The 22,270-nt window shown below is 45.2% G+C and overlaps 1 protein-coding gene across 2 annotated transcripts in view; it reads left to right on the top strand.

Annotated features, from left to right (window-relative positions):
• LOC119176744 (hemicentin-2) overlaps positions 1-22,270 on the top strand; it is a 329,765-nt gene that overhangs the window by 222,872 nt on the left and 84,623 nt on the right. The window contains exons 8-9 of one of the 2 annotated variants that reach the window (XM_075877281.1): positions 8,237-8,518; positions 10,124-10,288. In XM_075877281.1, coding sequence (XP_075733396.1) covers positions 8,237-8,518; positions 10,124-10,288 — 447 coding nt within the window. Of the gene's footprint in view, positions 1-8,236; positions 8,519-10,119; positions 10,289-22,270 lie in introns of both variants that reach the window. The other variant, XM_075877280.1, reaches the window with a different exon arrangement.

Raw genomic sequence — 22,270 nt, 5'->3', positions numbered from 1 at the left:
GTGCTTATCTCGCATGGTTGAGAGTCGTACGCCTTGGGCTTTCACCAGAACGATTGAGTTTTAGTCACAAGGCGCTTGAAGGTCACTCCGCTCGCTGCAGTCTTTGCGTTCAAACACAGGGAAGTAACAATTGGGATACTATAGTTAGTTTGCGCTTGTCCTCTGTATAGCTATGAGCATATGTGTTGTGCCTCCTTTGTGTTTGAGCAGCACGTTGAGTGTCAAGCTGTGCACGTTGTTAGCTTGCGCTCGTCTTGTGTCTGTTCTTTTTGCGTGTTGTTTCGTCTTGAGCAGAGCGGTGCACGTTTCGATCTGGTTGCCTTCCTTCGCGTGACCTTCCAATGTGTTGGTATCGCAATCATTGCTTCACCCTTGCGGTGAAATTGTCACATTTTTATTATTTGCAAATGTTACAAAGTAAGGCCTGTCTCTTTGCTGGTACAATTCTGGGTAAAGATAAATTGGCGCTTGCACCGATGACGGCAAGATTTCACTAATACATTTGTTTTAGTGAAAGCACCTTTTCATTCTTGTTGATATGTGTAGAATTACACAGAGATATGTTTCAGAGCCCTGCGCTGCGGCGTTTTTTATATATATATGGTGGTTTTCGGACGTTAACCCCGACATAACAATTATTGTCTATCGGCAAAGAGGAATGAAGGGAAAATTCGGGGATATTCACAGAGCACGTTCTCAGTTGATTGCCCTACACGTGGGGAGAGGAAGGGGGCACAACATGAAAGATAGACGTGGAAAAGAAAGAATGGTAGAAATGACAGAAATGGTGTTAATCCAGAAGACACAAACACGTGAACGCAGTCCATAAACGTTCGGGAAATCCACGTCACTTCCGGAAGCACAATATGGCCTTAATAGACTTACGCGTGTATTAACGCATGTAGACCGATTTCCTAAGATTTTTACTTCCGAAAGAGGTGTTCCATCAAAGCGGTGTAGTTTACTTCTCATCATAGACTTTTGAAGGATGAGCGTCCCATAACAGTTCAGTCGTCTCCTCACAGTTGCGAAAGTTTCATGCTATGCTGTTGGTCATTCTTAAAAGTAAGAAATGCTCCTCAGTAAAGTTGTTTTGTCACGGGAGAGTTCAGGTGCCAAACCAAGTCATAAATTAGAGTCTAGCGAACATGAAGGGGGAATGGATGAATTTATTCAGCAGGTTAACCTGCTGAATAACACTGTAATTGTGTGGAGTGGTGAGCAAGTGTTTGAAGTTTCTGTGCTACACCTGTTCCTGTATATGCACATACCTGTAGACCTTCGCTTCCCCAAGCGTTTCGCCAATTTCGCTTCCCCAAACACGATTATGCAACACGAAGGGCGTAAAAGCCTGGGCTTTTTTGCAGATTTGTTCAAAGAAGCTCAGAAGTCGAGAAGTAAATTTCTGCTGTAGGAGATCCATGATACAGACGTCAACAGCATCTACTTCCGAACGATCAGTGCCTTATTGGATTTGTTAGTGTTTGTTAGCAACGTCGCTTTCATTAAATTTTGGATGTCGTCCTTTTAACGAACTTTCTGTGCTCTTTTGTCCTGGTTATCTCACTGAGAACCCCAAACCTCACTAGGCACTAAAGCGGTATAAAAACTGATCGAGAACTGGTGAAGTTTTCTTTATTTATAACCAGTGGCTCTCGTCGTTACCGCGCTGTTTGCTCTGCTAAGCGCCTCGATAATTGCGCTTGCACAAGAAGTCAAGTATACGTGTAATTAACTTTTTACGGTGACGCGTGCTTTTACGTTTTTAGAAGTAAGCAAAGAAAATATTCGGGAGGACGACGCTCGGCTTCGTGCGTGTGCTTGCCGTAATTAGTTCATGAAATCTCAAGTAAAATGACGGCACAGTTTTCGTCTTTCTTGTACTTGCAGCTGCACCTACATAGGCGAGGTCCTCTGTGTTAGTCCTCTTCGAACGTGCAGTCAGTGAGTAAAAGACCGAAGCAGATCACCTCACAGTTATTTAAATGCTAATGCGTAATTTATAATCCAATTGACATTATCATAATACAGTCTCTTATTTGCATAAAGTACACATCAATGTCTCAATTACATTTTTATCACAACCACAGATATTTATTCTACCTTCACATTGACAAGTTCTTGACCTACATCAAATCATGATAAATACAGCTTTGCTGCTGAGAGGTTTCTATTTTTTGTATGTTAATCCGCCATCGGTTGAGTCCCGGCACCTGCTTATTGTTAGGCCAAATGCGATGAACTCTTAAGGTCATCATAAAATGCTCCGCTAATCCATCATTTTCCCGATGTGCCTTATGCTATATATAGCTGTCGTGAGCGGTAAGCTATTTGCCCAAGTACAGCTTTACTGCCAAAAATTCCTCTTGTTATACAAGGATGTTGTGATCAATAGGTGGAGCCATTGTTCCCCAAATGTACAGCGCCAACTCGGTCAAGTCGAGCTACTGTTTTGGTTGCTTTCCCGGAGTGTAGCTCGAAGTTATAATATTCCGTGAACATCGGTACGGGACCGTGGTAATAGAAAGCGAACATCGCTCTTCTTTTGGGCCTGTATGAACAAATACCAACCGCTCACAAATACTTCAAACAAAGTAGTTTGCTTCGCAGTGGTAACTTGCATAGCGCTGTAGTCATGTTTATTGCGCCAGAGAACTCTACAGTGCCGTCGTTCCACTGGAAATCTTGAAGCAGTACGTCAGATAAATTAAGAGCGTGAAGTATGAAGTATGAAGCTATCCTGCAGTTTTCCTGGCATGCATTTTGGTTATGTACCTTTTTGTAAGGTGGGCGCATTGTGCGGCTATTGTTTTTTTTTTTTTGTTTACAACGCTGCCAGCATGTGAAATAAGCCCAAGCAACAACTCCACCCTTTTGCTAGTGTTGCTAGTGTGCAGAGATAATGAGACAAGTGAATGAGCAAAACTGGTGATTGAAGTCAATTTCTAAATGTGGTCCTGTATTATTCGAGTTGCACCTTTCCACTTATCCAAAAACATGTCCTCGCACAGTGTGAATCGATGCTCACTCTTACTACGGAATGATTCACCCATTGATTTTTTGGGTGCCGCGTAGGGCCTTCCGATGGCTTCCGCCAAGCGCAGTGAAAGTCCGTACATGGTGTGTATTAGTGTGTCTTTACATAGAAGGCTAGCATCACGGAGTATTTGCAATAGCCACGGCATTATTACTTGCGGCTGCATTAGGGTGTGCTATTTTTTTCATGGGCTGTTCGAAAGCGGAAGCAAAAAAAAAAGGCCATGGCTCATGCGCACGCAGTAAAAAGTAGGTGCTTTCAGACAGTTCGTAAGACAGAATCAGCCTGCTGGAGTGTGTATATAGGTCAATATTGCTAGAAAACTTTCAAACAGCACAATAAGTCACCGCTGTGCTAGAAAGTAAACACAATACAAGAAGGATAAAAGAAGGTTGCTGCATGGGGTGTTTTTGTTTTTCATCGTAGATATTGTATGAAATCAACCAACCAAATTGCCAAAATCTACGTATACGACCGCTTCCTGAATGTGGCCTTGCAGCTACTGCATCCTTACATAAAACTTGTGGGATGCCTTGTCGACGGAAGGATGAATCACAACAGGAAAACATAACAATGGTTCGTTCGGATAGCACAAGCAATGGTCGAGCATTCTGACGATACGCTCGCCTGGCTAGCACAGCAAGTGATCTCGAGGTATATGTTAACTGAAAGAGTAACTTCCATATAATCCCATGGATCAAGTAGTCGGTGGCTCGTTGCCACCGTCGCCATCTACGTGAGAAAGAGAAAACTAACAGCAAACAAAAAATAAATAAAAGATGACGTCGCAACCGGAAGCGGTGGCGACGTCGTGCATTCGCCCTACTTGGCAATAGGTTGAATTTTTTCTTAATTTCTGTCCTTTTACTTGCCGTTATTAATACGCAATTTTATTGCGCCCTGTGCCTCGCCGATTGCATGCGGGAGAGAAAAAAAAACAAAAAACTAAGATTGAGGAAGCGAAGTTGTTTTATTGGCCAAATACGTACTTAAATTTGCACGATAAACATTGCAGAGGTAATTGTGAGAAAACTATTCACGAACACAATAGCATAATAGTTCCAAAACTCACGTTGCCCAATCATCAAAAACCACTTCAGTGAGACAGCAGCCTTGAAAATGTAGCTTCGGCAGCCGTAGAGTACAGCGTCTCTCTGCTTAACGTGTCGCGTACACCGTCACTAAAGGCGAGGGCACGCCGGCGGTGCGCCAGCGAAAGTAATCGGCAGTCACAGGAACGGCTATATACACATTCTCTCAGCTAGTTGAGCTAATAAATGTCATACCAGTAAACAGCCACAAAAATAAGTAAACCACTGACGGTGTGCTCGAAACCACAACGGAAAAGTGAGCGATGCCTCGTTGACCTGGCATTGCGCCGAACCAAAGAACACGCCGAACTAAGCTCAAGCTCCGATAGTAGATTGCCTGGATACCCCCCCCCCCCACACACACACACACACTTATCGCACTCGACGAAAAATTGAGGCAATCAACCATTTAGCCAGATCTCAGACACGCCGTACAGTAAGTTTCTAGTTAACTTTGTCATATATAAAATTACGTCTATTTGGAGAAAAAAAAAGCGTATTTAGTTGTTTAGTTTTGGTTGCTTGTCCCCTCCTCACCTAGTCGCGCTTCAATCGTCACACGGTTGTTGATGTCGGTCGCGATAGGTTTCCGACCACTTTCTGTTTAAACTTTCACGAACCATTTAGATTGACTTTGTGTTCTTTTGCAAGCTTGACAGCGTGGTTTTGGGGCCACCGCCACGGACGGGATCCTCCAGTGACGCTGCGTTGGCGCTGTCAGTTATCGGAAACATATAGCAGCGTGTAGTCGTACAACGCCAGGCTAAAATACGAAGTGGAGGCTACGCCGATTTGTGCGTAGTGTGTCGGTACAAACTCTTTGTATTAGTAAACGTTTTTAATAGGTTGATATGTAGGGTTTAACATCTCAAAACCACTATATGATTATGAGAGACGCCTTAGTAGAGGGCTCCGGAAATTTCGACGACCTAGGGTTCTTTAACGTTCGCCCAAATCTGAGCCCACGGGTCCACAGCTTTTTCGCCTCCATCAAAAATGCAGCCGCCGCCGCCGAGTAAATGTTTTTGGCCGAGTACACACGTTCGTGTTGCAATGGGCTATTTTACGGGTGGGGTTGAGCACCACCATACTTTTTTATTGTTAACCTTTATGTTTTGTATGTTTAACAACAAAACAAACAGTGTTACGGTACAGGCGTACACAAGAACACGGTCTTGTTGACGCATATCATGTTTCCTGCTCTCATTCATGTCGCGATATACGAAAACAAGAAAATATCAGTTTAACAGCCCAAGATGGCGGTGCCCGGATGTCTTACGAAAAATAGTATATAGATGTCATCGTAAACCTCTGGGGCGGCTATGAGGAGGGAACCGAGACTTCTTGGCTGCAGCTACCACCAGTCATTGCAGTAGCGCTGCAAATCCAATTAAAAACAGCAGCGCACGAGGCGGTCAGTGGATGTGGGCTGAAGTACGTCCGTACAAAATGCGTACGAGACTTGTTTGTAATGCTGCGAATAACGCAATAATATTTTGAGATTCTGAAGGGGGTATCGTATATGTACGTAAAGCTGGGCCTGAATACCGTGGACGAGAATTTCGTAGATCAGCGCCGCCCGTTAACACCACACACAAAAATGAAGCAGATAAGCTGCTGGCAGCGTAATTCGCTGCGGCTCGGCCATGTCACGCTCGTCTAGGAAATTTGCAAGTCAGAGCAAGCAATGGTGAGGTGTCCTTGGCAGCGGCTTCTCCGAAGTCGGTCCGGCACTCATCCTACGATCACAGGCGTTCACCGAAGACGTCATAAGAATTGCGTACTATTGGATACCCTTTTACATTTGCACCGCCGCAGTGGTGCAGCCATTATTGTGCTTGGCTGGCTGTCCTAAAAGACACGAGTTCGATCTCAGTCACGGCAGTGGCATTTAGATGGAGGCGAGATGCTATAGAGGCCCGCGTACGTAAGTGTGAGTGCCTGTTAAAGAACACCAGGTGGTCGATATTTTCCGAGCCCGACGCTATGACGTGCTTCATAATTGTATCGTGGTTTTGGCACGTTGGACCCCTGAAATTATGATTTGCCGCTCGTACCCTGTCAATAAATGTTATCCTATATATTCTACTTTTCCTAATTATCGTCATCAGCACCATGATCAGTTTTTAGAGCATAGAAATAGAATAACCGCATATGGTTCCATAAGGAGCTTGGTGTGAAATTGTCAAACTTCCGGCATTTTTGCTGCACAAGAACGCATAGTTTGCAAGAGGCCCTTCAGCAAACCCGATAGTGTACACCGTTACAATTTGTTCTTATATACTATCTGTTTAAAGAGCGTTTTATTTCAATAATTCAGAACAATTCATCATTAGAGGTCTTGGGATAAAGCTAACTCTCCTGCTCCTGTGTATGCCAGGAGGCGCGAGTCAGTGTAAAAAGAGGCACGCTATAACAGAAACACTTTTTTTCCTATGTGACAGCAGTTGTAGTTCCCCCAAGTGTACTCGTGATTACATGTATCTTTCCTCCTCTCTTCTATATCTTCCCCCCCATTTATCCCTTCCTCCAGTGCAGGGTACGCCATATCGGTCGCGCATCTGATTAAACTCATGTCTTCCATCTCTTTCCCCATTTCTCCGTCCTTTTTCTTTTACCTTGGCAAGCGTCTGCAAGTGACGTTTCTCCCCCCTCCATATGGTGTACTCTACAATGTGTCATGTAATGTTCAATTTGTGTTAAACATGCGCGAATGACGTTCACTCTCCCAAAGCGTTTACCTCAAGATGAACCGAACGCTCTTTGAAATTTCGCCTGCTTTCACAAATGACGCAAATATCTAATAATTTGCAAACTCGACCACCATAAAGTGATGTACACTCCACAATTGTTTCTTCGCGACGCATAAATTGACTCCATGTGGTGTAGCATAGAAATCGGTCGCGTTTACCACTTATGGATGTGGACTTGTCTTTTAGCTATGCTTCAAACCCATCTGTCTGAAAATTTTTCAATGCCCTAGACGCTTTCATGGTCCGCGTGATATAATCCCTCTTGAAAGGAATCCTTCTTTGCCCCCGCTTGCGAGGTTTGCGAAAAGTTTTCAGGGGATGCGGAAACACGTCAATGGCTGCAGAAACGTATACGATTAAGTCAGCTTTGCTAGAAATCGGGTTTTGATTCTTCAATGTCGAAAAATATATAGCGTATTATATATTTTCGTATAGTTTTTTAGTCGGAGAAGAAAAACGAAAATACAACTTGAATACGGAAATTCCTATTCAATTACATAATGCAGCGCCGGTTTTTTGTGTAGAAACACGGATGCATGTATATATATATATATATATATATATATATATATATATATATATATATATATATATATATATATATATATATATATATATATATATATATATATATATGTATATATATATATATATATATATATATTTGTATGTATATATATATATTATTTCTAAATATTGCAATTGGATGGAGCTACTATAGATGCGCTTTACAAGTGGCGCGCAAGATTGGAAGGGCTGCCGTGATACTGCTTTTTTCGATGCAGAAATAGCGTTGTTCTTGGTCGTTTTTATTCACACAAAGAAGAAAATTGCAATTTTTAAGCTTCATCTCGGTATACTAATACGACTGAGAAAAAGAACGTGAACCTATGGTTGTATATTTCACTTATTGACGTGGTTCTAGTGTTCTTGCCTACGGCTTCCTGTGCTCTTATTTTTTCACAGTGAGCTAGTAGATAATATGTTGCATTGAAAAGCAGGCTTCACTTGTTCCAAGAAAAGTCCTGGTTCATAAAAACTGCTATTTATAATATGAAAGAATATTGTACATTGAAATATGATATTGCACAAATTAACTGCACATACTCGTAGCTGTTACACTAAGGAAGCCGTTTTTTTAATCACCAAGCAGATTCAAAGCTGTACCGTGCGTGGTTCTTGCTCAGCAATGCAGCCATGTACAGAGTCACGACTGATTCACATTTCTCTGTCATGCGCCACTAACATTATATATCCCACTCTGGTACTAACAGAGTCGATAGGTACGCCAATGTGGCTCTGCATACTCCGCAATAACTATACTGTGACATCATTTGTGCTTGTACATTGTGCAGGGCCTCCCGAACCCCTGCAGAACTGCAGCATTACCAACTTGACTGAGCGCAGTTTTTCGGTTGAGTGTCGCGAGGTGCGTTCTTCGTCGACTCCGGTGGTCGATGGCCAACCACCGGAGCCTGCTGAGGGAAGCAGTGGTGGTGCCTCGCTGGTGGCCGCCGTTCAGAGGCCCTCTCTCCTGGCTCGTCCCGCCGAGAACCTGGTCTACGTGCTAGAAGTCTACGGACCACCTGAAGGCTCATCGACCCAGAGGGGCGTCTCTGCATCTCAGCATCAGGTACCTGCACTCAATTATGTTCCTACAATAACTGATGTTTGCACTAGTGGACTTGTCTTTATCGAGGCTACCTATCTTTTTCAAGGCAAAAAAAATATGCTAAAGACAAGTTCACTTGTCCAAACATTGGCTTAAGCACACAAACCAGGTTTCGAAATTTCTCATGCAAAGCTTTCATGTTCTCCTTCGTGCTTTTCTTTTGGATACGCATATAATAAGCAAGTGCGATATGAAAATTAGGACACCTTAGAGGCCACAGCTCCTGCAAGGCACAGTCGGCGTGTATGATGCTTAAGCCGAATGCACCATGCTAACGCTCAGGCGCATTAGTATACTGCATCCGAATGCCTGTGCACGCTCAAAACACAGCCTACTACGAAATGCTTCTTATTTCTGGCTTCACCGCAATATGGAAACATTGTAGGTAAAGCCCGCTTCTGTAATTTTCCTCTCTTTCAAGGTGGTTACGCCATAACAGGCAGTATGAGGTGCGCAGAATAAACGAAATGTCTCGCGATGTCAACTGGGGTGCGCGCACGTTTAACCCAATAAATTGTGGAGATAATGGCAGCCTCCACTGATGGGTTGTTATGTAAAATATGTGGCTAAGTGTAAACTCTGCATTTGTGGCTAACTTTTACAACGTATACATTAAGGGCTTCTCTGTAGGCTACTGGAAGTGCAGTAGACAACTACGGGCATTACTAAATGAAGCCTAGGTTCGTAAGTTATGTGCGAAAACTAGCCTTAAGTGAGTAGCTAACTGAGGACATGCTAAGGGAGTGTTGGCGTAAAGCACGAAGTTCTAATGAACTAAACAGCTTTTATTCGAAAATTCTTCTGATGACCTAAGTTACTCTTATGGTAGCCAGCCCACTAGTTCTGGCAATGGCTGTAAATATAACACCTAATACAATCCAATGTAGCCAAATCACCGAACCTTTATTTAGAAGAAAAACAAACAAACCTTTAGTGCGTATGTTGTAAGAGCGCAAGTATAAAACTGACAATTGCTAAGTGTGCTTTCATTTAGTAGTGCGGCACGCACCAAGCAACAGTATGTCAATTTTATAGCATTGTATAGGCCACTGTGGCTGCTGTTGCGAAACACCAAATAGGCCATCTTTCGTCTCGTAGTGGGTCAAGAAGGCATTCGGCAGCATGACAACTAGACCGTCAACACGTTACACCGCATCTTGCAGTACAAGTAATATCAAAACTGGTGTTGCTTTCAGTAGTTCTACGAATCTATGCCCGGATTTGACTTTGAACCACTGGAGAATGCTCTTCAATTTTTCATTAAGTGAATATATGTTAATCGCTTATTTTACGAATTTATGTACACCACGTGATTACCTGCATTCACGGCAACGAATATTGTGTTGAATGAAAAATGGCTGTTCACTTCGCGTAAATTATTTTATGAGAATAACTCCGTTCTTCTGCCAGTAACTTCCTGTAGGACTTGTATTCAAAGCAAAGTTGTTGAACTTTTTGTGGCGCACCTCGATGCCAATGCTGTTTTGAATACGAAGGTTTTAATATATTCAGTTGTTGCTACTGTTTAGGTACACTGGAATGTGATCCGCGCTGTGGTCGCTGCAGGTACTGGTTCGGAACGTGAGTGGTCCAGAGCCACGCTTTCGCGTCGGCCAGCTGTGGCCAGGCACAGAATTTGAGGCTCGCGTTTTCGCTGCCAACTCCAAGGGACGTAGTAGGCCTTTCCGTCTGAACGCCTGCACTCTACCACCGGCGGAAGCTCTGCTCGACAAAGGTACGTACCTTGTGAATGTCTGTTTGGCACGCACAATGAACGCCTTCAAGCATTCGTGTGAATTCCGATTCTGCGGTCACGCTGCGCCTGCTGCAAACCCCTACAATACGTTGTTCTTTGCGTCGTGTGTTAGGAATACATTGCTTCGCTCATATGGTCCGAGCAGGAAGTGGACCGAATACCGCATAAAGCTGACTTGATTTAACAAAAGCTTAAAACTTCACTTTGATCTGGAAGGCTGGACCAATATAGTGTACGCTTAACGGCCCACAATGTCATGTCACTTCGCATAAAGAGGAGCAGCTTGGTGAGAAAAGCCGCTGAAATATTATACGGCACAGCGTAATCGTCGGACTAGTGACAACTCTGGCACGGAGGGAGGCCGTGCCGAAAATACGCCATAATATATCGTGCTGCTCCCCACCTTTCATATTTATCTTCAAACGCATTCGCCATATATTCGATCACATTCTTGAAAGGCAAGAGCACCTCACGCACTTGTCTTACCGTTGGAGCCATGGCTACGCCGCAAAGTGTACCAGGGTCTCACCCATTGCTTTCAATGGCAGTGCTGTTCCGCTTCGCCCGTCATAGGCCAGCCGTGTAAGAAGAGCCAGTGCTTTTATAATTAAGCCAATCGATCAGAGATTTAAATTATTTATGCGTGTTTCTACAACCAATCGCTTAAGCAAATACCAGCTTTACCCGGACAATACACAGCTTTTTAGTGAAGCTGCTACATGCTTCTGTTCGTTAATTTATAGCCATACACTTAGGGGATGCAGCTTGCTGACCCTCCGTAAAAGCTTTGCTATCTGTTGAGATGCTTGCAGCTGAATAAGTCAGTGTTTTGCGTGGAGGCCATTGGTGCGTGGATATTTGTCAAGCACAAAGATCAGTAGAACAGGTTGCAGGAGGCCCCATCGATTATACATGTTCTCCATCTATGCTCTTTAAAAGAGACTAACACGTTCGAAGCCTGTACCGGCCGTTTAGCGTACCGACAAATCAGGGTTCATTAAAACAACAGCAACAACAAAAATACAATTTCCCCGGAGAAAAAAAAACGGGGCTTTTGCTTAATTCCAGCATTTATCCTTGCAACGGTCGTACTCGTGTCCTCTTGAATTCGTAAGTTTTCGCTTCCGTGCCATGCTCGCCCGCTTCCGTGCAGTTGTGTATTTAAAGTTTCATTGCAGCAAAAGCACTCGCAAAAAAAAGCGTGCCCAGAGGGATTTATCTGCATGCTAGAAAACTCGGAGAGCATTAGTCTTGCGAAGAATTACCGCAACTTGGATATCTAGAGCTTTATCTCACGCAAAACTTTTCGCCCGGTACGCACGTATGGCTGATGTCGTCGGCATATACGCAAAGCCTGCACACACGAATGGTGAATAGATAAAAACCTTCTGTTTTAACTCGTTTCTTACGATTTTCGACAGCGCTGTAATTGGATTACAATTAAGACATGGGTGAACATTCAGAAAAACTTCTTTTCGCATTGTGTGCTTCCTATACTCGATCTTGTGCAAGCTTGTTCGAGGAATCTTTTAATGCATAATTCTAGGCTTCGATGGCATGTCAACTACAATAAAATTTAGTTTAATTACAATAAACTTTGTTTATGGCTTTCCAACTAGGGTGATTCAAAGCGGCGCCTGTAAAATACGTGTTAACCTGCCTCCACTGTATAGAGTAGGTACGGCACTGTGTTGCAGATTACGATATTATGATTGTTGATTTTTGGTTGCAGTTGCCGTATTTTGTAGATGCCGGGCAGCAAAATCTAATATTATGCTGTTCATTTAAAGTAGAGCATCGAGCAACTGCGGCAAATAAAGTAATTAGACTCACATTCCTATCTTTTTCCTGCACATTTGCAAAGTGCTTGACTGGCGCTACAATTTCGAAGAAATAAATGAAATATAAAATACGTGTTCTAATAAACTGATTCTCTTTACTTTTGCGATTTGTACAGCTTTTTGCGGATGTAATTTCAGTTCATAACGTAACTTCTTACACATGCACGTGGACGTGATAACAGCTGGTACTAGCCTCAAATCTAGCTGTCATTGAGTCACGTTTTCAGAATCAATTAGATCTGTAAAACTGTGCCTAACTCCAATGTGCATGGTTGCCCTCAGTGTCACACAGACAGCTGCTGTCGCGCAGATTGGCCTTATTAACGGCGCAATCTTGGTAGTTCATGACGCATCGGAAACGTGGTGGCGAAGTTTATATCAGTCACGACATCGAGTGGTCCCTTCTTGATGATCCCGACGAGTGCGCTTCTGTTGGCGCAAGTTCATCCTGCAATTAGGAGTGTACGTGCTTCGCGGACATGCACACGGGTGGTGGCCAAATCGTTCCGAAGACCTGGCACCTCTAATGTACTGAAATTGTCCTGTAGGCACACTTGCAGACGAAACATGCGATGCTCACGTACACGAGCATATTGTCGGCGTCAAAGGCTTGCAAATGGGGGAATTAGAGAAAAGCTTGAATTGTTGAGCAGGTTAGAACCTTAGGCAGTTAAACAGTGCAGCATCGTGTATTTTACGCATGCTTCAGTGCATGGAGACTAGAAACTCGGCTACAATAGGCAGCTTTCTTGGAATATCAGAAAGAGCGTATCCCAGAGCCAGCGCCATACGTGAATTTTTGACAGTGACTGTAATGTCGAAAGGGCAAACGTGAGAAAGGCTAAAGCAGCTGGAATGCCTCCTCGCATTTTCGAGTGTGGCTTCAGTTTTCAACTTGATTTTGATTTAGGCGGCCCAACATGCGTGTGAAAATTCCCAATACTTATGAAAACCGGCTACACTGTTTTCATACAATGCCTAACCGGTTCGCATTAAGTACCAACAAAAATATACCCAACAATAATTGTTAATTGCTCCGCTAGTGCCGCTACCTGCTCCGAAAATTTGTAGTAACTTTTTATTTGTTTTTCAAATACTCAAGTAAACACACCAATGTTGCCGCTTCTTGAGTTGTGCAATGGCTTTACCTCAGCGCATTTGCTCTTCGAGTGTATGAAATGGCACGTGTGGACAGGCAGCGCAGGACTCTGCAGCGAATACTTGTACCTGAGTTTTCCTTGGTATTTTGTTTAACTGTTATGGGGAATGTAGAGATGGTTTCAGATTGTTTTTTTTTTTTGAAAATAATGAGTTCAGGGGCACTTACGAGCTGCGCTCGCGGCCCCTCAATTATCGCAGTGCGACGGAAAGTGAGGAATGCTTCGCTTGCTTCGCTGTTTCGAAAACGATCGTTAAATTAAATGACGGTTCTTTCTCCTTCCTGCGCATTAAATTTATGTCGAGGCATTGCGGGATACCGTTTGTTTCGCTTGTCAGCAAAATCAGAAAGGAAAAAAAAGCGCGTGTGGTCTAAATGTGGCGTGTAGGTGTGGGAGCGCGTTGAAGGGGTCTTGAAAAAAAGTTGAGTGAGGCGATAAAAAAAAGAAAAGAAAACTCCTGAAAAAAGAAAACTAAAAAAGGGTGCTTCACTTTTTTTTTCTCCCATTTTATTTGCTACTTTCTGCATTGGGAATGACGAGACTGTTCATCGCGTTGTTGAAACCCCCACCGTTCACGATGGGCCTCGGGTTCGGCTGCTTGAGTTTCAGTTACTGGCCCCGATCCGGTGCGTAGTTCATACACGCCGGCGTCGGAGAGGGTTGGCTGGTTTGGTCCAATGCCAACGTCTGCGCCACGTGGTAGCGGCGGCGTGCGGCCGACTGAGCGGCGCAAACGATCGGCCTTCCACCGACGTGACCGCAGTACGATCGCATAAGCGGCCGAAGACACGTAGCCGGCTGCGGCGCTAAAAAGCGAACAGACGTGTTCCCGATGCGGCGCGCCCCGGAGCACGTGGGCCCAGCCGGGCGTCTCGGCCGTGGAAACGACGCACACGGGTCGCGGCCGATGGCGCCGCCGGTGTTTCATCATCCGGAACACGGGCGCGCACCAGACCAGGGCTTATCGTGTTCCCTGCCTTCGCTGCTGCTTCGCTTCCTCGGGGCGAAGGAAGGCGGGCGTCGGTGCGGGTGACGCGATGGACGGAAAACTTGTGCACTGTAAGATGCTCCTGTAAGCGACCCAGAAATTTACCAGGTCGGTTGAGTTAAAGGGACTTTTCTCTGAGAAAGCCTGCCCTGCTTACACTAGTTCAAGCTGCTTCATTTAAGATTCTGCCTTTTTCGGCGCGTGTAAGTGCGCGGGAGGCTTGTAACATATCTGAATTAGTTCAATGAATTCCCAACGTACACTTCAATACAAACAAAAGTGGGCGGCATAGAAACTTAGGCCAGCCCAAGTGGGAGTGGCACATTCCAGTACACTGGGCAGCATGAAATATTGCTGGAGCCACCATGACCGGCTAACCGAGAGAGCCACCTAGCAATTCAAAAGGGGCTACAAGATAATACGACTGCGAGTTGATCGTGAGACACGTCGTAAGGGGGTACTCTCGATCAGTTCTGACCAACTATAGTTTTCTCTTAAGAAACCTAGAACCACTCCGTCCAAACACGAGAGAGCCTCCTCATCACATATTTCTTCTAAAAAAAGTAAACAATGTTTACACAAAGTCTTGACCCTGTCAAGATTTAGCGCTTTTCCACTACACGCTGTGATCTCAGCTTGCGCAGTCGCAAAAAAGAAACATTAAACGAAGAGAAATCAGGTGACCGAGCACGACAATCAAGCGAGACTAAGCAGAACGGTAGTGCGACTGCGTGGCAAAGCATGGTAGGAGGTAACAATTGATATCTCTCGTATGTGAACCAACCTAGAGCTTGTGTTTTATGACGTGAGATTAAACACCCTGCTAGCGCCTTCAAATGCGCCGAAGAGACTCGAATTTAAACATCAAGAGAAAATAATGCGCTCTTTCTTTACATTTTGAGGTGACGTTTAGGGCCCAATTGAAGGGTCCCTCACCAGCCTCTCAAATGAGGAGCGCTTCATTCTCTCCTGGTGTTTCTTGTCTTTCTTGCACATCTTGTGACGCAGACAGTGATTCCCGTGACGTCTATAGTGTACATGTTCTCGATTGGTCCAAGTACGAGAAATATCGGACGTGATTCATTTCCTGCACTGCTTCCTTGTCTCACACGACTATTGTGCGCGGCCAACTGATTTCACTGCATTTTGTGTTTACGACTGCGCGAATGGCAATAACAGCAGGCCCCGCAAACTCGGCGCTGGTTTCGGTTTCAGAGAACATGTGCGCTCGCAGCGGTTGCCGGGTGTCCTAAGATCTGGTTGAACAAAATGAGGTTAACGTTGATGTTCGCCTTTGTTGTCTTTTCCCAGTTTTTACGCATAAAGAAATTTGATTGAACTGCAAAGAAGTCGTCGTTTCGTCATTTGTCATTTTTATTCCTTATTTTATGAATTTTGAATTGGGCGAAGCGCTGTCAGATGTGTGTTTAGCGCTTGCCTCCACTCCCCCTTGTCACTTGCTCAGTGACCTCACTTGTTTAATCGCGCTCGGTTGTCTCGCTAGGTTAGCATGCCAAATATGAATACGGCAAAGATAAGGTATTTGATGTAGCGTGCAGCGAACCGAAACCGCAGGAGGCCTGTGTAATCAGGTCAACCATGCATTAAACGAACATGCCTAAATCGGGGCATCAGATGTTTTTCGCAACTGGAATATCGAGATCTGCGAAGGCTTTCAACGTTTCCGAGTGACAACAGGCGAGCACGTGTACTTGGACCCATTTCACTGGACCCACTATTTCAGGAGGTATTGATTTTGCATGAGTACATCAGGAAACCCACTGCTTTGCAAGCGTGACCGGACTGACAGAAGTGCTGTGTCGTTAGACTAATTGCTCAAAACGGCTGCCATGTTGCTGTCAGCAAAATGGGTTTGATGAAATGCTTGAATTCGTGTCAGCTCGGCTGAATAGTTTTTGCTTCTTTTGCTTTTGGCATGCAGTTCAAATGAAATCAAGTAGTTATAGGCTCCTCTCTGTTCATTAAATTTATGTAACCGGGATCGCATTTCTCACTTCAAATTCTGTCAGTCAAATACATGTGATGAACTAAATGCTTCTAAAAGTCATTACAGCGAATTTTTCTCGAGCCAACGTTGTTTTAAGGGAACTTTTCTATGTCTAAGCAACGCTGTTAACATGATGAGGACAAGTCAACTTGCCGGAACACTGTTTCCAGCGACGTTCTTTCTCGAAAAACTTCTGATCACTTTAAGTCTCTTTGTGTATCTGAACCTCACTTTCGTATGGTACTCAAGTTCTGTAAGAAAACTATGTGCGCCGTTATAACAAACTTGACTGGGTAAAATACGACGTGTCCTACTCGTGATCGTTGATAATTTTTGCATTGGTTCTCATATTCTGGCTTCTATATTTGCTCATTAGGTTCATGTTTCAGCTGTAAATTAAAGCTGCTTTTATAGATTGACACTTTTACACTGCGTGTATGTCTGTTTTTTTTTCATACAAAACGTGCAAGAAAAAGCTCATTTTATTTGTGCCGATCGAGTTTAGTCTTATTGAGAAACTAGTCAGCTTCACACTGCCCACTTCAGAACACACGAACAAAAAATTTTAAAAGAAATATGCTTAACAAAATTTTACGAATGGCCACGTCTCCTATAAGTAGCCGCGGACCTGAAAGAAAACACGAGTGCACTCCGCTTTAATGCGAGGTGGGAAAGGAGGGCTTCTGCGGCAACCATTCTCTCGAATTTTCGTCGTTTCCCACTATTTGGTGACCTCATCAGTGGCGTCATGATAAAAATGTTCTGTTCGTGATTTATTTCTAGTAGGATGCTCAGCAGCCGCCAGTGGTATAAAAGCAGCGCTGGCGCTGCGTATCAGCATGTGAGAGCGAATACATGCGAGGTATAGAGAGTTTCCGCCCCCTGATAACAGCATGTAGCCGAGAAGCGCGAAATTCTGACAGGCTACACAGGATCTTAGTGCTGAAATTGTTCACGTGCTTTTGAGTGGCCATACTCACTAAGCCAATGCTGCGGGTGGCGTGAAAATGAGGATTACCATTCAGTCTAATATGTCACTGTATTCATGCACCGCAGTAATTAGGAGTGAAAAACTGTGCTGATTTTCGCTAGCATCTGTTATGAAATGTCAACAACAAACTGCGTGGAACAAAAATTAAAAATAGAGTTGTGTCGCGTACAGAAAACGTGCTGCTAAAAACTTTCTCAGCTATTTCAATTTCTTGAGCGTCGGCTTCTAAGCATAATGTATGTGCAGCGCGGAGAGTGGCCGTACCAATTTAATTAACTTTTCGGAACTCAAAACCTCTCTGTTGTGGCAGAAATTGTGCACCAGTGGAGCGCAGAACAAGCAAATGTCTCGGAGACCTCTAGTCAATCCACTCACGCGGCAGACAAGTCTGTTGCAGGTGCGTCTTAATTACTGGTTTCGTGGTTCGAGAAAGATGATATATAAGGAAACGAAGGAGGCAAAAGGCTAGTGCAAGACTGCATATCCGTTGTAGATGCACATGAAAAAAATGGCAGCACCTGCGCAGGAAGTTCTCCACTTTAAAAATGATTATATACAGTATATATGGCGGGCAAACAGGGTTGCATATTTATTTCCTCCAATTGAAAATTGCCTCCGTCTGTGCTCATCGCTCTCCGTTACAGCGACCTGAAGGGACTCAAGCTTGGCTTAGCGTTAGGACTCTCTTCTTTCCCACCTTTCTTTGTTATCTTTTTAATATTTATTTAATTTTGTCTCTCGCTACTGCCCGGCCACCGTACGACGAACGGATGGCACACTTCTGCCTCTGTGTCCACGGGTCATTAAAATGATATTCATGGTCTGGTAAAAGTGTGCGTTATTTCTAAGTCGACGTAAGCCGAGGAGGGTGAGGAGAGGAAAAGAAAGGGCGGGACCAATGGAAGAGCGTTCTGGATCGCTGTTTCCGCGCAGCGTGGTCCGAAACTCACGGGAAGCACCACTACGCCCACGAGCCACTCCTCGCGAAGCAGCAGTTGTGTCCGCGCACTTTCGCGCGAAATCTGCAATTTATTACCGCTCCATTTTTAAGGTTCGCGAGCGAGTGCCGAGCGTGGAGAAGGGGCGGAGGGAGGAGCTCCCGTGTCGCTGCTCGCGCTCACAAGTCACCATCCGGGGCTTTTAAATGCTCTTGCCACTCTCCGTCCCTCGCGTTTCCTTCTTTCTTCGCACGCTCTAAATATGTCGCGGGGAATTTTATTTCCGCAACATTTAGAGCGATAGTAAATCTCCGAAACGATCGCGGCTCGAGAACTGTCTCCTCCCTTGATAAGCAGCGATTGCCGAAAAGTCTGCGGCGGAGACGAAAATGGCGGCGAGACGAGGAGAAGCCGCGCATTCTCCGAGTCCGCGTCGCAGGCGCCCATAGCCCGAGGTCAGGTCTCGGGGTTATGTTACTGCAGTCGCGATGCTTTCACATTCGCTGCCAGCGCGCCTCCGCATTGCGCCATTTCGACTCGTTCCCTCTGCACAGCCGCGGGTGGCGCCCAGGAAGGTCGGCCGAGCGAACCCGGTGACAGGCCGAGAGACAACGGCGTTTTTCTGCACCTCCAAGAAAGGGTCGTTGTTCTCTTCCCCTGCATTTTTCTTTTTGTCTTACTTTAATTGTGTCCCCACCCTCTTCGGGATCTAAATGGAGGGGAGGGAGGCTCTTCCTTTCCAAGTGCCGCAATGACACACGATATCAGCGCGCCGTGTACCCGAGTGCCTTGACATCCACTCATCGCGAATGTGCTCGGTCGTTTGTATAACTTCGGCCATTTCGCATATCGCTCGCCCCGAACGCACGCTCGAATGGCATCCGGGCGAATTCGTTGTCCCTCGCTCGTTGTAATCCAGGGTTGCCTCTATGCGGCACGCGCGAACGGAAAATCGATGAGGATATGATAGACATTAAGGTTGTTCCCTAAGTATGAAGACGACAATTCGAATGTTAGGGCTAAAGCGTTATGAAATTAATGCATCGCTTCGAGGTGGGATCATGTCATCACATCAAGTGCATGAAGAACGACTAAAACCTGAGATAATGTGCATTGAAACGTGGCTCACAAATGGGAAGAGTTATAGTTAGAGGTTGCACTTACAAACGCACAAGTACAATAAAAATTAATAGTAAAGTTGTTAAGGTACACTGTGAAGATACGAAGATACAATCTTGGGACTTTAGTTTTGGTGTGATTAGCAGTATTTATTCAAAAACAGACTTAATTGCTATATCACAGCACTTCATAGCACCCCCACACAGGTTTGAAAAAACGCGAGCTTGATTACACGTGCGCCAAGCAAAACCAGAAGCTTGGTTGCACTGTGTTCGCAAGTGGCACGTCTTTGGCTTTATTGACGTGTGCCACCATAGTCGTCAAGTCTCGGCAACTCGGTCGTGTAAAAAAAAAAAACTCAATCAGCGATAAAACGTATGAGAAGAAGGAAAAAGTGAGGACGAAGAAGTGACTTACTTACGAAGGCGTGAGGTGAAAGAACGGCAAAATATGCTGAACAAGGAAAGACCAGTTGGCGGAATTTCGCTTAGCTGTGCTGATCGATGTCGCAGCAGAACAAACGGCGTGCGCGTCAGTTTAAACTCCGCGGCCGCAGCTTCAAGAGCTAAAATGTGTTTTAATGTTGCCGACATCAGCTTCATTTAGGTTGCTTGACTTGAAGCTATTGCGATGCAGTTGCGGGGAAGCATTAGTGCCTGAAAACCTGAGTGTCTTGTTTCCTCTATAGGCCTCCCAACCTCGGCCAGGGGGCGCTGCGCCACACGCATTTGGCCGCCTTTCTAAGCAAAAGCCGGTGAGTGAGAGAGAGGTTCAGGAAAGGAAACGACGCAACTTCTGCGGCCCTGATTGGGAGCACGCCTCAGCGCCTGTAAGGGGTGGGGGTGGAAGAGGGTATTAAAGGCGTTAAGGAGAGAGGAGAAGAAGGGAAATGGCGTCCATCACCAAAGACGTGGTCGGCGGCTTCTATAGCCGGTTGTCTAGTCTAGTGTCCTCAAGGAAACGAAGAGCCGCCTTGGAGACCTGGGTGTGGTGCCGTGAAAGAAAGAGAAGGTCCCACTGTGTAGCCGCGGGCAGACCGTAGCAAAAGAAGGTCGCGGCACGCCGCAGGTGTCGGGATCAAATCCACGCTGCGGTGGCTGCATTTCCGGTGGAGGCGGATATGTTGTTGGCCCGTGTACTCAGATTTGGGTGCACGTTAAAAAACCCCAGGTGGTCGAAATTTCCGGAGCCCTCCACTACGGCGTCTCTCGTAATCATATGGTGGTTTTGGGACGTTAAGCCCCCGTATCAAACAAGTAGACCTTCTAGAAAGGTAAGCGAATTCCAATGTTCACTGAAGCCAAATTTAAGAATTCGTTGGGTGGACACGGTATCTTGTCTACTGCTGGCCAAATCGGAGAAAGTGTGATGCAGCAGCATACAAACAATAAAGTAAGACAGAAAAAGGTTTGGGCTGTTGTAAGGCATTTTTAGATATAATACGAAAACCCAACGTTGACTTTAGGCATTTCGCCGCCACCGTTACAGAGGTTACGGGGCACGGCTGCTGATCCGAAAGACGCGAGTTTGATCCCGGATGTCGCGGTCGCATTTCCATGGAGGCGAAACGCTGTTGAGGCTCGTGTGCTTAGGTTTAGCTGCATGTTAAAAACCCGTAAGATCGAAATCGGGGGGGGGGGGGGGCTTCACTATAGAGCGTGCTTCATAATCACGCATTTGGCACGTATAACTTCGCTAACTATTAAGCGTGGGCTCTATTCCTAGAACTCGGTGCACGGAGAATCCTAGAAAGCAATTACTCGTTCCCCTTGCGCATACCTAATCTAACGTTTCATAAAACGCTTGGCTGTGAACTGCAACGTGGCGTGAAACTTATTGAGTTCATAGTCTGACATTCCAGACCGCAAACGCAGCTGGTGTCCTTCAGCGCTTATGACTCAGCGTGAGCGACGCAAATGCGTTAAGAAGGTTTGCTCTTATCAAGAGGCATCAGACGGCCGGAGCCCACCGATCCTTCGCAATACCGCTGTGAATGCGCCTGGCCTTGGAGCGCGACCGCACACCGCCACCACACACATCCACGCAATTGTTGCAGGCAAATATACCGAGCGCAGTTTCGCCATGCTTTCTTGGCAACGTCCGCTTAGCAACGATTGGTTGGCCGTCCGACGTGCGCTGTTTGTTATGTTATAAAACGAGCGATGTAGCACCTCTGATGGTCCATTGCTATCCCCACTTTTACATTTTGCTCTTTGGTAGCAAGAAACGCTGAGCGCAAGCGCTGTACAGACGCATTCGTCGAGACGGCACGCATTGTCGAGATATCTTCGATTGCGCCACACTGGTTCGGAGCGAACATTTGGGGTAGGTGTTATAATGCAAATTTCGGAAGTGAAAATAAAAAATGTAAACTTGAAGCACAGACAAAATGCAAAGCACTAGTGCACTCATTCCACTATACATGTTATGAATGTGGTGCATATAATATTCATGAGTGGGCTGATTGGGACGAAAATTGAAGCAGATGAGTGATCGCTGTAAACCCAGAGTTTATTGATGTGTAGGTTATAACGTCCCAAAACCACCATATGATTATGGGAGACGCCGTAGTGGAGGGCTCCGGAAATTTCGACCACCTGGGGTTCTTTATCCTGCACACAAATGGGAGCAAACAGGCCTACAGCAGTTCCGCTTTCTTCGAAAATGCATCCGCCGCAGCCGGGATTTGATCCCACGACCTGCGGGTCAGCAGCTGAGTACCTTAGCCACTATACCACCACGTGGAGGGGCGTTAATCAAGAGTTTTAGGCATTGTTGTCTAAAGTATATAAGAAGTTTGCATAAATGGTTCTTACAATTCGTTATGTACGCGCACATATAAAGAACACCTTGTAATGCATGCTTACAAAAGACCTAGTAACAGTTTGACACAGTCTTGTGGGCTTCATTCGGAAA

The sequence above is a fragment of the Rhipicephalus microplus genome, chromosome X (genome assembly GCF_043290135.1).
Source record: "Rhipicephalus microplus isolate Deutch F79 chromosome X, USDA_Rmic, whole genome shotgun sequence".
In the NCBI taxonomy this organism is placed as follows: domain Eukaryota; kingdom Metazoa; phylum Arthropoda; class Arachnida; order Ixodida; family Ixodidae; genus Rhipicephalus; species Rhipicephalus microplus.
Note: the sequence above shows the minus strand (reverse complement) of the source record. Positions and strands in the feature narration are given on the sequence as shown.